The 15606-nt window shown below is 41.7% G+C and overlaps 1 protein-coding gene across 3 annotated transcripts in view; it reads right to left on the bottom strand.

Annotated features, from left to right (window-relative positions):
• Nucleotides 1-15271, bottom strand: part of PTPN12 (protein tyrosine phosphatase, non-receptor type 12) — a 70617-nt gene extending 55346 nt beyond the window's left edge. The window contains exon 1 of one of the 3 annotated variants that reach the window (XM_027679428.1): nt 15067-15271. In XM_027679428.1, the coding sequence (XP_027535229.1) occupies nt 15067-15165 (99 nt within the window). In that variant the 5' untranslated portion in view covers nt 15166-15271. The remainder of the gene's footprint in view (nt 1-15066) is intronic. The other 2 variants (XM_027679426.1, XM_027679425.1) reach the window with 2 other exon arrangements.
• Between the last annotated feature and the right edge of the window lie 335 nt (nt 15272-15606).

Raw genomic sequence — 15606 nt, 5'->3', positions numbered from 1 at the left:
CCTGTAAGCCTTACACCACATTACACCTTTACACAAGCCTTACACCTTTACACCACACCCTCATCCACCATGCTGACACTATTGGTTGGTCAAATACAGGTGTACTCAGCACCAACATAACTGATCTGTAGATTCATCTACTCATCTTCTTCCCCAGTTATTAATATACCTATTGTACCATGTGTAGCAGATTCCCATTTCAACACCACTACAAAACAAAACACCCCAAAATGTTTATAACATTTTGAGATCCTTTCCAGGAAGCACAAGGCAGTACCATTCATATTATTCCATTGTCCCAAACATCACAATTATTAAAATTCAGCTAATTTACGGTGTTCAGGTAACAAACCCATCACCTCAGCATACAAGTAGTCTTTACAAAGCAATACTTCTTTCATGGTTTATTGATTATGATTTCATGATTATTAATTACATACTTAAATGTTTAGATCCCATCCAAATCCTCTAAGTTACAAATGCTAAAGGGTTAGCAAGACTAAATGGATCTTATTTTAAGTGTTCAGTAAAAATAGGAAAAAGCAGCAAAAGTAGATTATAGACTTTTCCACCTTGTAGAGAAAGGCAAGTAACCACTTTGGATTCCATTCTAAGGCATACTTCAGGTTTTAAAATACTTTCCCTCCAGCTAAAACTGGAAGTGCATAAACCACTACTCATCTGCTTCCTTCCATCATATATTGCAGAATCGAAAAATGGAATACAGCAAAGACAGGTTTTGATGATCTACATGAATAGAAGATATGGAGAGAGGGGTTCCTTTCTTTGTAGCTTTAGGATTTTTTAAGTTTGGTGTGAGCCATGCTTCATCAATGCAAGTCTCTTCAACTTCTGGTACTATGAACACAAGGACAGAGGTTCATACCCACCCCTACAGCCAAGGGTCAGCTGGTTTGTTTTTACTCTGCCGGAGGCAACAGTTAACATCAATAACAACAGCTATTTATATATATATATATTTTTCTCTAGCTGTTGCATCAAGTTTAACAGTTTTCCACCTCTTAGCTTTTTATTCCAATTCTGTTTGCTTTAATCTTATTTTCTAAGCCTCTAATCTCCTTTATTGCCATTCCTTCCTCATATGTCTGTACAGTACTCTGCTACTGACACTGGCTGCAGCCCACACTTCCCCATCTAGGAAGGCGAAAGCTGCTCAACATAATCAAATATTCCTCTTTTCTCTTGTTTACACATAAATTTTAAAAAAATTCTGAACTGCGGTCAATTTCACATTTTAATTCTGGAAAACCAGAAACCATTTCAGCAAAGCCACAGAATTAACAACTTGACTGTGACAGTGGAGGCACCAGAGGAGCAGCAGCCACTGGATCAGCATCACAAAGCCCCACTGCCTGCAGAGACCAGAGTCAGGTCTTGTGTGACTGTAAAATACTGAGGACAGTTATGGTACAAGCAGAACTTCTTCCACATTTGTACAGTCTCTTTCAACTCAGTACATTGCCCAGCACACATTGCTCACAGAGAGCAGCAGGTTGCTAACCTGCCCACAAATAAGCCATGAACACCTTCCTGTTTTAGCTCGCTAAAATGCAATGTAATCTCCACAAACTCTTCTTTTTGAACAGCTTCCTCCTAACCTTTACTTTGCTGCCTTCTCCATCAAAATGGTTTTTTACCTCCCCCAAGACACATTACACTTTATAGCATTTTACTCAGTACTGAACTTACATTTCCATTATCCAAAAGTGTCCAATTTTAGATCTCTCTTTGTGAAACTGCTAGTCACAGCTCTTCAGAATGACAAAGTAAGTAGATAAAATACAGGAAACAAGGAAAGTTGCATTAGCAAAGTTACTTCCTCCGATCTATCAAAGCTACTCTTGGGAAAGGTTAGATAGAAAGAACGGAATCGAAAAATTTGAAAAGTAAGATAGGAAATACTAAAAGCAAAGTGTGAATTTCATTTTTATATAAAACAGAGAACAACTGGGAAAAGTGAGGCTACATAGTACTGAACAACTTAAAAGGAACAGGTTGTACTGCTGCTTACAGCCATGAAAACTATGTGACTTGCTTGTGTGGAAACAGATGTGCCTCTAGTCAGAAAAAACCCCAAACTTCTGAGCTACTACAGATGTTGGGAACTGCCTATTGCGGTGTTTCTAACTAGGAAATAGGCTAGATATTGTGCAAAATTTGGACTGGGGAGAAACAATGACCCTTTCCAAATATCAGAACTCCCCACACTTACTACGAGGAGAATTATTTGAGCATATAAGTAGGACTCGAACCAAGTTTCTCAATCTTATTTTCCCTTGGTGGAAGTGGCAGCATTCCAAACAAAATCCATACCTTTAAAAGATGTCAGTTAATTTTCAACACATCGGTCAAGCTTAATCTCAACCCCAATGTCTTCTGCAGTTTGACTTTAAGGAACAGTAGCATTTTTCTAAAGCAATGCTGTCTTAAATCCTTGCATTATGCCTTCCCTTAAAGGTTACCTTCTTCTCATTCCCAGTTTGTAGCATTGTGCATCAGTATTCCACTGGGTAACCAGAACAGCTATTAATGCTAATAAGCCCAGACAGGAATACACATTTGTTCTAAAGAGACAGTAACTGCATGACAAGTAATAGGATGAGACATAAAGGACTGCTAAGTCCTGGCTTTAAAATGCAAAATACAGAAACACATACTCTACAGCCAAAGTGAATTAATTCACAGGAGCAGTGAAGTATCACAAGGTCTTATCAGGATGCAAGTGCTTCTTACAGATGCATTACGGTGAATAGTACAGGATGTGAGCACGCTCAAGTACAGTACTTACTGCAAGATTGCATCGTGGCCCCACTGCTACTCCCTCTGAATACTGACTGCATTCCTTGTAGCTGCCGGGATCCAGCATTTATTTCTAAATATTCCAATTAGGCTTTAGTCTCCATGAATCTCTGTAATAACCAAGCTTAGACAACACCTCAACACTACAGTTCCTCTTGTGAGGAGAGGGATCCATAAGCAATATTACCTGGTCCAATAAAAATCCTGGAATATTAATCCTGCTGAAATGAACAAATCATAACAGGAAAATTTATAAGGAACACTGCATGAAGATTCTTACAAAAGACCATTTAAACTAGTCTGGTTAAACCTTATTGTCCTGTTTCACAAGCTTCTTGCTTCATTGACCATTGTCATTAAAAACCAGTGATTAGCAGAGCTAGATAACATTATAAACTTAACTTTCATTTTAAGAAGATAAAGCCAATAAAACGTGTGGCTAAGCTATTCTGTTCTGAATTTAAAGCCAAACCCAAAAGGACCAGCCAGTTCTACTATTACTATTGAATTCAGAAAAAAGGCAAAAAAACCCTCCCATGTGCCTTCTTAAACTCAACCACTGATCACTCAGTGCTCACACAGCTTAAAAGAGTACCAAACTACACTACAGACAACCATTTACCTTCAATTCATTAAATCCATGACAATCTGTATAAAGCTAATGCTTCTTCTGAAGAGTTTCTAGTCTAAAAGCGAGGCAAATACAAAGCTGAAGAAATACATGAAACTTATTCACATGGTTTGCCCCTCATCGTACAATGACTTCTGTCCTCCAAAACCAGTAAAAGCCAAAGGTTTAAAATCATATGGAAACCATTCTAGCAGCATAGAGATAAGGTAGCACAAGCACAGGAGTAAAGGTGAGGGTAGAAAGGAAAAAAAAATTAGTAAAATCCAACCACAACATAGAGAAGTAAAATGAAAACAAAACATTCCAGACAGATCAGAGCTGATACGAACAAAAAATACGTGTCGCAATTTGCATAAGATCTGACAGAAGTACTATGCCCAGTGGAAAACTACACACTTTGTAGGATGATTCAACTTCTAGCTGACATAAATGCAGAATTCCTGAAGGATATCTTGTTTATAGAATGTCCAGAAGCTAGATCCAACAAGCTGAAGACAAATCAAAGACAGGAGTATGAATACAAAAGGAAGCTCGCATGAGCAAGCATTTCTGTCTTTTCCTCTGCAAAAATCCTTCCTCCATGGCCTTTGAGATACTCTTAAAATTCACAACACACCTTGCATAAGCAAAGTTCCTCAACTGTCTTCTGAAGGTTTTCTCAAACCCAGCTTATAAACTAAAAAATTTTATGTGCTTAACTTTCCACACAACATGACAATCATATACCCATTAAACCTACTAACCACAGGAAGGAGAGGAGGTTGTGATCTCTATCCAAACAAATCTTCAGTTCAAGCACATGAGGTTGGTAAGCTACTATGGTGGGTTGGCCCTGGCTGGATGCCAGGTGCCCACTCAAGCCATTCCATGCCCATTCTGCAGCTGGATAGGGAAGAGAAAAATATAATGAAAAGCTCATGAGTTGAGAGGAGAACTGCGAGAGCTCACTCACCGATGGCCATCACAGGCAAAACAGACTCGACATGGGCATATTAACTGAATTTACTAACAATCAAAATCAGAGCAGGGTAATGAGAAGTAAACCAAATCTTAAAAAAAAAAAAAATATCCAAAAAACCAAACACTTTTCCCCTACCCCTCTCTCCTTCCCAGGCGCTACCTCCTCCCCGCCAGTAGTGCAGGGAGATGGGGAATGGGGGTGACAGTCAGTTCATCACATGTTTTTTCTGCCACAGTTCAGGGAGACGAGTCCTTCCCCTGCTTAAACGTGGGCTCCCTCCCAGAGGAGACAGTCCTCCGTGAACTTCTCCAACGTGAGTCCTTCCCACGGGCTACAGTTCTTCACAAACTGCTCCAGCGTGGATCCCTTTCCACGGGGTGCAGTCCTTCAGGAACAGACTGATCCAGTGAGAGTCCCCCACAGGGTCACAAGTCCTGCCAGCAAATCTGCTCCAGCATAGGCTCCTCCCTGCCAGAAGCTTTTTCCAGGGTGGGCTTCCCACAGGGTCACAGACTTCTTTGGGCATCCACCTGCTCTGCCAAGGGGGTCCTCCACAGGCTGCATGTGGATCTCTGAACCTCCACAGCCCTCCAAGGGCTGCAGGGGCACAGCTGCCACACCATGGGTTGCAAGGGAATCTCTTCTCCAGCTCCTGAAGCACTTCCTGCCCCTCCTCCTTAACTGACCTGGGTGTCTGCAGGGCTGTTTCACATATTCTTGCTCCTCTCTTCTCTGAGCACAATAACATTTGTGCAATAACTTTTTTGTTTTTTCATTCTTAACTATGTTATCCCACAGGTGATACCACTGTCACAGATGGGCTCGGCCTTGGCCAGCAGTGGTTCCATCTTGGAGCCAGGTGGCATTGGCTCTGTTGAACATGCGGGAAGCTTCTGGCAGCTTCTCACAGAAGCCACCCCTGTAGCCCCTCCACCTCCTACCAAAACCTGGCCACACAAACCCAATATAGCTACATTCCTACAGGAAGAACATTTCACCTTCTCGGTTGTTACCAATAAATGGCAAATTCCACACTAACAAGAATCTGTTAACAGGGAAAGGAGGGAAAAGAAACACATACATCTCGTAAGTGAATACTGTCTGCTGTGCCTTGGAATAGTTTGCATGGAACATCGGAACATCCAAACCTTCAGTACAAGATTTGGCAAAGTCTTGACTTCAAGATCAAGTTCTGGAGGTTTTAAAGTGGTAAGTATTACAATGACCACATAAAATGTGAAGCAAAATGCAATAATAGAAGAAATTAATTTTTGCATTTATTTACTGAAGTCAATTCCACTTCCTCCCTACCATGCCTAACAAGACCCTTTACCTGACTAAAATCATGGTCATTTTTAGTTCAAAGGTTCTGTCTCTAGAAATAAATCAGTTCAATACTTAATTATATCCCTTCACTGGATTCCCTTTTTATTTCATTGCTGCTTTTCTCACTTCTAAACACCTTCTGGCCTCAAGCACATTTAATATATCTGGAAGTTACCTTCATCCATGAGAGCTAAAAACACCATCGTTGAGGTTTTCATATCCACACACTTTCTTCATGGGATGATTATACTGCCTTACTGTACCAGACAGGGAATATTTTTTCTATGCATACAGGAAGGGAAGCCCATTATATATGCTGTAAGACTGGAGAAACAGGATGCTGGCTTCATTTTCACACAATCACCAATTTAAACAGTGCTAATGCTTTTTAAATTGCTCTGCCAGAAAGATACTTTGCTATAGCTTTGCACCAAAAATACTGCAGTTTTTAATCATGTATAAGGTACCAAATGCAAGCTCTCATTCAGGCTATTCCATGCTAGAATTAGTTGTGGAATTAGCTAGCATTTTAGAAGCAAATATTCTTTCCCTGTAGGAAATCACAGTAATTTATGGCAACGGCTTGCTGACTTCAGGATACACACATTTTTTCAGTGTTATTGGTCTCTCAATTTAAATAATTCACTAACAGGCTATAGACTTCTGTAATTTATAAGAAATACAACTAGGCTTCTCTCTGCCACAGTTTCACCTGCTCTTTTCAGAACAACAGGGAGTTGACATCTCAGATAACTTGCAGGCTGCATTTTCACCATAATAAAAGGGAAAACAAATGAAAGTTTAAATTTCATCATCTTAATCAAAATGTGAAGAAAACATGTGCCACCAGTTGAAGAAGTAACTGTAGCAGTGTTACTACAGAATTCCAGGGCAACTCCCATGGCAGTTCTGTGGAATAGCCTCTGGAAAAGTTCTTCTGTTTATAAGGAAAATATAAAAGGTTGTGCAGCTTTAATGACAACCTATTTCAGGGCATTCAGTTTGAAAAGCAGATTCACGTTCAAAGCTTTAAGTGAGAAACACCGGTGTTTCACTTCTGTAGCAAAGAGCTGTTAAAAGAAACAATGTACATTCCTCCCTTCTGGGCCCAGTCTTCCGGAAGTAGAAGAAACAGAAAAATAAAGCATCTATAAAACACCACATTTATTTACTAAAATAAATCCCAGTGAGTGCCTGTAGTACTTGCCAAGTCCTTTCTACCTGCCCACAATCAGTCATTTTTTTCTCCATTAACATTTACACTCACTTGCATGTCCTTAACGTCACAGTTTTGTTTATGCAAACTCAAAGAAAATGAGATAAAATTCATTTTACATTATAATTTGGTCATAATAAAACCTCACACAGTTTTGTATAACCACCTAAACTACTAAAAATTGAAGTCTTAGAAGAAACTGTCAAATACTTAGAGCTATCTGGGAACACTCACAATATCTAAGAGATTATTTCCTTCCTTTAGCAGTTTGTGCAATAGGGGTGCTGCCTTATAGGCAATTCATAATTAATTCATCTCTGCAGGAATTCTCAGTTTCTTGAAGCAGTTCAACTAACCTACATATGCCCTTCCCTCCAGAACACTGTTTCATTTTCCAGCTTTATTTTGAGCTAAATGTTTCCCTTGAGTACTCCTACTGGACAACTGTATTCATTTCAATTAACAATTACCTATTTGCTAAAATTGTCAGAATATACATGAGGGAGTAACTAATAACAAAAGCATAGCTTCCAGTTGTAACCCTGCTTCCCATGCTTGAAGGTAAAGATTCAAGTAGAGAATAAAGGAAGAATTAAGATTTATTTTCTACATGTGTAAAAAGCAATAAAAAAAGCTATTTTTTGCAGTGCATATGCAGGACATGATACAATTACCACTAAGACATCTCCATGATTAGTTTTACTCACTCATAGCGCAGCCAGTCATCAGCTTCAAACCCAGCCTACCCACAGCCTAAGTGCTATTCCTATCACTTAGTTTTCTCTGTTATTCCTATCACTTGTTTTTCTTTGTCTGTTCTGCTCTCTATGTTAATCAATCTCTCTGTTTTGTGCAGTGAGACTGTGCAAATACCAGACAATTAATCCAATAAGAAAATTTGTCTAAGTAGGAGGCTACACCCAGGTGCCATCCATGCTACCAGAACACTGAGTGCCCTGAGGAAAAAAGACACTGTTCCATCACAAGGTTATGCATTACAGAGTCAAATACAGTCAAATAAGAAGTGAAACATTTAGGACAGAGTGGAACACCATTCAGGCTTCTCAAGAGCAGTGCAGTTCCCACAACAATCAGTCATTTAAACACGATGCATAATCTACACTGGCAAGTACTCTGAACACTTAGACAGGAAACCCACGAAGCATCCTTTCAATTTGGAAGCCAGTTGTTCAAAGATAGTTGTGTCCTCCAAGAACTATCAGAGGAATAAAAATAATGCCATACTACTGTAAAGGAAGACAAGATGTATTTAAAAATATAATCAACAATGGAAAACAGTATGAAAACTCTGGAAGAACAGCCCCTTGAAACTCTCAAGTGTGACAAGTAGCTGGAAATCATGCCTAAAGTCCAGGCGAAACCTGCATGCACTAGAACAGAGAACTAGTCTAGCTCAGCACAGGAAATGGGTTTCTCATCCATGATATTGACCACATAGCAAATATGAAAGATAGCAAGGACAGCAACAATAGCAGAGTGCTGACTGCCCAACATCAATTAAAGCAGGAATACAAGACAACGCCTCTTATGTGCCACATTCTTTTCAGCCTCCCTTTGATAGTTCTTTATTAGCCGTCCAGAAGAACAAGCCTTGGCCCCTTGTTCCCACTGCAGGCCAGTTGCACAGCTGAAAGACGGTCATCTACCTCTTCAGAACGCAAGAAAAAGCCTCTCTCAAATCTCACTGATCCATATAGAAGCTGTTCTTCCCGTGATCACGAAGAGTACAAAACATCTGTGTGTTTTCAGAAGAAAAACAAAAAGCAGATGTCATCCACATGAGGCAGCAAGAAGGACAAGACAGCAGGACAGACAAATGCAGTAAGATGCAAAATTTTTCAAGGACACCACTGTATTCAGACCTTAGAAAAACAAACAAACCCAGCTACACCTTACAAAGCTACATAAGAAGGAAGTTAATATAAAAGAAGTTTGTTTGAAAATTACAAGTTCAGTGTCATAAATAAAGAGATTAAAGTAGTACCTACATTCTTTAAAGCAATATGGTTTTAACTAAGTTAACTTCCCCTTAGAGACTGATGCTTTCCAACCCATGACTTTATGCACCAAAAATCACAGCTAAGATCAAACAATTAAAACTAATACATTTCAGTAACATTTAGGAATCAAGGTCTGCTCTTCAACATGAAAAAGATGAAAAGTATAGCCCTTCTGCCAAAAAGAAAGGAACTTAAGTTATATGGATACCCTTATGAACACTTACCAACTGTGTCAGGATTTCTCCAAATCATAGCAAATTAAAAATTGAACAAGCCAACTGATTCATACAGCACTTAAAACTCTCAGTTTACTAATGTAGTGGCCCTTGGCACATTCCTAACACTAGGCAATTCAATTCTTTTTGCAGGACTAAGGGAGCTCAGAAGTAAAACTACTGTAAAAAATTACTGTCAGAAGCATTATGGTAGGATTTCCTTCAAAATTATTGATGCTTCCTTCTAGAAATCTGAATGAACGAAACACGTTTCTTTATTTGCTTTTGTTCCTAATAATACATGTAGCCCAGGAGGCAACAATACTCATAGCTTCAGTCCTCTCATAATAGCTAGATATTTTCCCCCACTGAAGTAACTGCCTACATCACCTTGCCACATTTTACAGCTGATAATTCAATTCTTCTAGGCTTTTCTTTCACAAGACACTTCCATTAGGGCAATATTGCCTTTAAGTCATCCCATAAATTAACACCAATAAAATTACCTTTTAAAGAAATTAAAAGTATTGGTTTGTAGGAGGACAGATAGGAGGAAAAATTAGGTCAACTAAACTAGGTCATCCATTTATACCTCTATTTATCTGGTACCTTTTGGGAAGCATATTTCTCTACTTGATCTTTTTAGCTGTGTAAGAATTTTTTTTCATTCTAAAGCTGATGACAAAAGGGTAGCTAGAACAAGGCCCTCAGGGACACAAGCAGTAACTTTCCTATGCAAACCTGATAGTGACTGAAACATCCTGACATGAGTATTCAGAGATACTTTAAAACAACAGTGTTCAACCCAGAATGACAGACCTAAAGCCTGACAGACTTGACTGTGCTCTTCTGCTCTTACAACTCTTGACTTATCTTGCAACACTCTCAGCTTCCCTAGTAAAGCTATTGGCTTTGCACTGGTGTTATCTCAGCATTGTTGGGTCTGAACACAATTTGGTTTCTAGAAGATGCAGAGGGACTCCAGACAGAACTCAAACAACACAGTCACTCTCTGGGGCTACAGGTTCTGGATCAAAAACTCCACAGCTGTACCATAGTTTTTTTTGTCAGATGAAGCAGGAAAACAAAGAGCTTAATCTCTCTGCAATATTCACGTGCTAGTTAACAGAAATAGAAATGCATGTCCATGCTTCACTGAGGGCAAACACACATAGCTGAGTTATCCAAGCCTGTGGCAGCATAACTGTAGCAATTGTGGAGCACAACAGCCTGAGGAAAACAGTAGGATGAAAACTCCGTGCTTTTTAACAGCACAAAAAGCTCCTGCTCTACCCAATTAACTTGTCCTTTACTCTGTTCCGTATCTGACCTTTAACACAGATGTCTCTCACTAAGTATAAGACCAAGAAAAAAAACATTATCTACCTTCTGATTTCAGTTCTACAAATGCATACTCAAGGTACTCCTGGAGTTTCACCTTTTCCCAACACTAACAAGTGCATTACTATTTTCCCTATGCCAAATGTTCTACTTACTAAGCATACCACAGTAAAACTATAGCAGTACACAAAGTAAAATCCACAAATCTTAAATAGTAACAGTGAAGAAAATCAAACAGAATTTCTGTTATTACAAATCAATGGCTTTAAGATTAATATAAAAGCCTCAGACTCTTGTTGTGCTCAAGATTAAAAAATGTATACACATTAGATAATCTGAATATCTGCTTAACCTTTCCCTGCTTGCTGATAACTTCTATTCAGCTATAATAGCATCAAGAAAAAATACCCTGAACCTATCGCAGTTTTAAAGTAACTGTGTACACTCCAAAACAAGCAATTAGTTCTACAGCATTTCTACAGCATCAATCACACATATATGCAGACATACAACCATGCAAATACAAATATATAAGCTTGCACATAGCGCTACAGATCTATAGATTAGGGTCTAGGGTTGATGAACTATGGTCACATGAGACATATCCATATATAGGTATCTATTGATATGTATCTATCTGTCTATCTATATATGTATAACTAAATACAGCAAAAGGCACTGTAGGATTGAGATAAGAATAAAAACGAAGTATGTATATGACATGCTATTTAAATTATTTGGAGTGCATGTAGTATGCCCATGAGGTGCAAGGTCAAGATTACCATTTGCTCCTCCTGAATGATTCTATAACATTCTGCAATACCCGTACACAACCCTTTACTCCATAAGAACAGTAGAATTACACACTGCTGTCTTTGGAAACTGAGCAAACAGAACTTATTACCACACAAGCTATTTGACACAACCCAGAGCATTGCCTAACTGACTTGGTTTAGTTTCATGTGCCTGAAAGAACTGCAGTTTTAGGGAGAATTTGTGAGTTCTTACACCCCAGGGTCACTGCAGCAGCTTTGTGGCTGTATTCAGCTGCTTCTATGAAAATTCAGAGTGGCATCTTTGAAACAACAGAAACAGCACTCATTTCCTCAGAAGAGGACAAAAACACTGAACATTTAAGCTGAATGGTTGTTCATGCAAAACTGTATTTTCGCACAACATTTAATGAACAGTATTTCACAAAATTCCAGAAGCCTCTGAAGTTCAGGTTTACTGAAATGACTATTCGGTCACATTGCTCCAACCAGATTTAGTCCATGTCAAAGAAGCTTTATGAATGGCCTGGATGACTATCACCACATACAATGAAGTAATGTGTTGGTGTGCGCCCCCCACATACAAATTAAGAACATCTAGTTGAAATACAGCTAATAGAAACAAAACTTGAAAAATACATCAACACTCAAGCATAAGCAGTGCCAGCAGAAGTCAAGGAAAAAGTACCTGGATGTACTGCAACCATAGTAGCAAAATCCTATTCTACATTATTTGAGGAAAAAGCCCACTTGCCCCTGTATCCACATATACTTGATTACTGGCAAGGCACACAGACGTGCCTGTCCTGTTTTCAGACTATCCACTTCATTTAATCCTAACTGTGCACACCCAAAGTACTGAAGTGATCTACTAGTAAGTCCTGCTTACTTCCTAGTGCAAGCTAATTAAATATATTAGATTTCCAGTAACGAACTTGCCATTGGTGCCCAGATTACAGAATTTATCTCATAACCGGAGTGGGGAGTGGGTAATAATCAATTTTCCACCTTCCAAGCGGAAGTTGTTTCCAGGTATGTCAGTGGCATTATTAAATAGTAGTCTTAGTCATCTACACTCTGGACTTTCAATAGCAATCAGCCAGGCTTATCAGCCTACCTGGGTACACCTCTAGCTTCTCTACACTCTCCTCCAGCACTCCCTGGCACCCATCAAGTACTTTCTGTTCATTCACCCAGGCCTATATACAACTCTTTAAGCTTATTCCTCAACAAATTCAAAAGCAATAAAAACCATAAAAATAAAGAATTGTTTTCATTTGCATTCTCCCCCTCTACCATCTGTATTTCAGATTTCATTTAGACTTGGAAATGAAGTGATGAGTAACAGCAATTCCTATTCCACAAACTTGCCTGTGCTTAGCAGCAACAGTACATCCTGCACTTAAATGAGAAAATACAACTTCCTCCCTTCCCACTCCAAAAATAATCTACTAATTCTCTAAAGAAAACAGAATACTGAAACTTATATCCCCTTCACCTCCTTTTTTCTCCCCTTTCAATCATTTTAAAGAGCACATAAATATGGCTCTGTTAAGGCAACCAAACACACCTCAAAACAAAATACCCCAATATGTTCATAGTGAAAAAAATCCAAAAATCAGCAATTCTTATTCTTGTCACCACACTAATCTATGTCTGCTTTACTATATAAAGGCGAATATTAAGGCTGAAGATCAGCATCTTAGTTTCCTGCTTTCCCTTTAATTTACAACACAAAAATCAAATATAAAAGTCTGAAATACAAAGTGTTAAGAGGACAAAAGAAATTTCGAACACAATTATCTCTGAAACATTTAACACTGTTTCAGGTTGTACATCTTTCTCCTGAAATGCCTTGCCCATTAGTTCCTATTTTCCTACTTTTAGCAGCATTCTCTTTCCTTGCTGCTGCAGGAGAGCAGCGGGAAAACTCACTGCCTATACAGTTGAAAGCTACAGAAACAACATGCTGTCAAATAGAGAAATTGAAACAAAAGCTATTTTACCATGCGGAGGTGCCACTACTTCAAAGAAAAGATGACAAAAAAGATGGTATTGTACACCATTTGACTATAACAAAGCTAAAACATTAGGATATTTATCAGATGTGAAATGGTAGAAGTGGGTTAGGAAATCTAGTACAAAGTATTAAATATAAAGGTTATTTAAAATGTCCCGCATTTTGCACTAGTCTAGGCCACCCTTTCTGTAAAGTACATATAATTAACACGAAGACGACAGACCCATCAGTACAAGGCAAGATGTCAATTTGTGTTAAAGAGCAATTACATTACTAAAACTATTACTTAATTAAACGCTTCTGTCAGAGTATGTAACCTTTAAGCCCTCATGTGAAGACTTAGAAGGGTCCTATCACTCCAACGCCGTCCTTCATTGTACATATTTCCCTCTTCCTTTCCCACACGCTCAGATGTTTCAGCAGCATACTTTCAGTATTTGCAAAATCCTGCCCAAAGAGCGTGGCCGATTTCCCACGGGCTCCCTCCCCACCCTGGATGAACTCGTTACTTCCCAAAGTCCACTCCACTTCCTCTTCCACCCCTGGACCTGCCAGTGCTCCCAACGCCCCTCCGCCTTGCATTGCGCAACATCCGCGGCCTCCTCCCCACATTTCAGACAATCCCTGATGCGACATTTACATTGAGAATTTTTTTTTTTTGTTCCCAGACCACTATCACAGACTGACAGCTTAAAGAGCTAACGATGTGGTTTTAATCCTAAAGAGAGAGGGATAATAAAATAAGCTACAACGACACACGAATACGAAGGGCACTGCCCCACTCTCCTTCGGCTCTTCTGTGGGTCAAACTGCATTTTGATATTAAGTATTTAAACGATATTGAAAAGTGCCAGCGACATCTGCCCAATCAAAATTATTGTTCGCAGCTCAGACCACCTATTCAAAAGATAAATCTCCCGAGATATTTTAAAAGCCCAATTAAACAGCCAAAATAAACCAGGAAAAGCGCTAATTCTCCAATAGAATTTTTCCCCGAGCACGCACGTTAACCAAAGGCTGACGGTGAACTGATCTGGAAGGAAGAAAGGACGAGGGATACAGGCAGGGCTGCGATGGGGGATGGGAGCGAAGGGAGATGTTAGGGAAGGAAAGATGAATATTCCTCCAAGGACTATCAATACATTTAACACATCTCCTCGGAAAGAAGAGAAATCTCAAGCAGGCAGCTAGAGGGGTAGATAAAAGGGAAAGGAGAGAAGGAGCGCCCGATTATCCCCAGCTGACATTAGGTACGGCAGCCCTGCAGAGAAAAGGGGCTGCAAGGGCGAGGAAGCGCTCTCGCAGCCCCCCCTCTCCTCCCCCCCGCCCCCGAGCCGGCTCTGTCCCCTTTATGTGCTCGGAGGAGGAGCGGGGCGGGGGGGCGAGGAGCCTCCCGGTTAATTTGGCAAGAGCCGGTCACCCACCGCCTCCCCGGACGCGGGGAAGGGCCGGGGCCGCGGTGATGACAAACCTCCCAGGGGAGGGGGGGGACAGGAAGGAGGGCGAATCCAGGCGGACACACTCCCTCCCTCCCTCCCCCCGCCGAGCCCAGCAGCGCTGGGGGGCACAGGGAGCCGGCCGAGCCCCGGCCACACAATAGCAGGTCACCCCCGGGGGAGCGATGCTCGCCCAGCCCGGCACCCCCTGGCCCGCCGGGGGATGGGGAGGGGACCGCGGGTCGCCCTCCCCGTCCCGGGGGGCGCCGGAGCCGCGCCCGCACCGCCCGCGCCGCCGCCCCTCACCATGAAGTCGCTGGCGAAGTTGTCCTCCCCATTGTGGTCCGTGTCCTTCATGGCCTGGACGCGCTTAATGAATTTCCTCAGGATCTCCTCCTGGCTCATCCTGCCCCGCCGGCCGCCCTGCGGAGCGGGGAGCCCCGGCCGCCCGCCCGCTCCCTCTCCGCCCGGAGCCCCCTCCGCCGCACGACCCGTCACCCGGCTGCCTTCCTTGCCTTGCCCTGCCCTGCCCTGCCTCGCCTGTCCCCCGCCCAGGCCTGCCCGCGGCCTGCTGGCTGCGCTCCCGGCCCGCTCACGGCCGCCCGGCCGCCCGCTCCATCCTGCCCTGCCCTCCCTCCGCCCGACCCTCCCCGGAGCCGCCGCCGACACGGACACGACGCACTCCCTCCTCCGCCCCCCGCGCACGCGCGGCGCGCGCCCCGCCCACGGCCCTGACCCCGCCCCGCCGCGCCGGCGCCCCGCCCTTGCCGCGCGTCCATTGGCTCCCCTGGCCGCCGCTGCGCCCGACTGGCGGCCACGCTCACCAATCACTGCCCGGCCCGGCCG

The sequence above is a fragment of the Neopelma chrysocephalum genome, unplaced genomic scaffold (assembly GCF_003984885.1).
Source record: "Neopelma chrysocephalum unplaced genomic scaffold, ASM398488v2 Primary Assembly neopelma1_45, whole genome shotgun sequence".
NCBI lineage: Eukaryota > Metazoa > Chordata > Aves > Passeriformes > Pipridae > Neopelma > Neopelma chrysocephalum.
The sequence above is the reverse complement of the archived record's forward strand: the minus strand, read 5'-3'. Positions and strand labels throughout refer to the sequence as shown.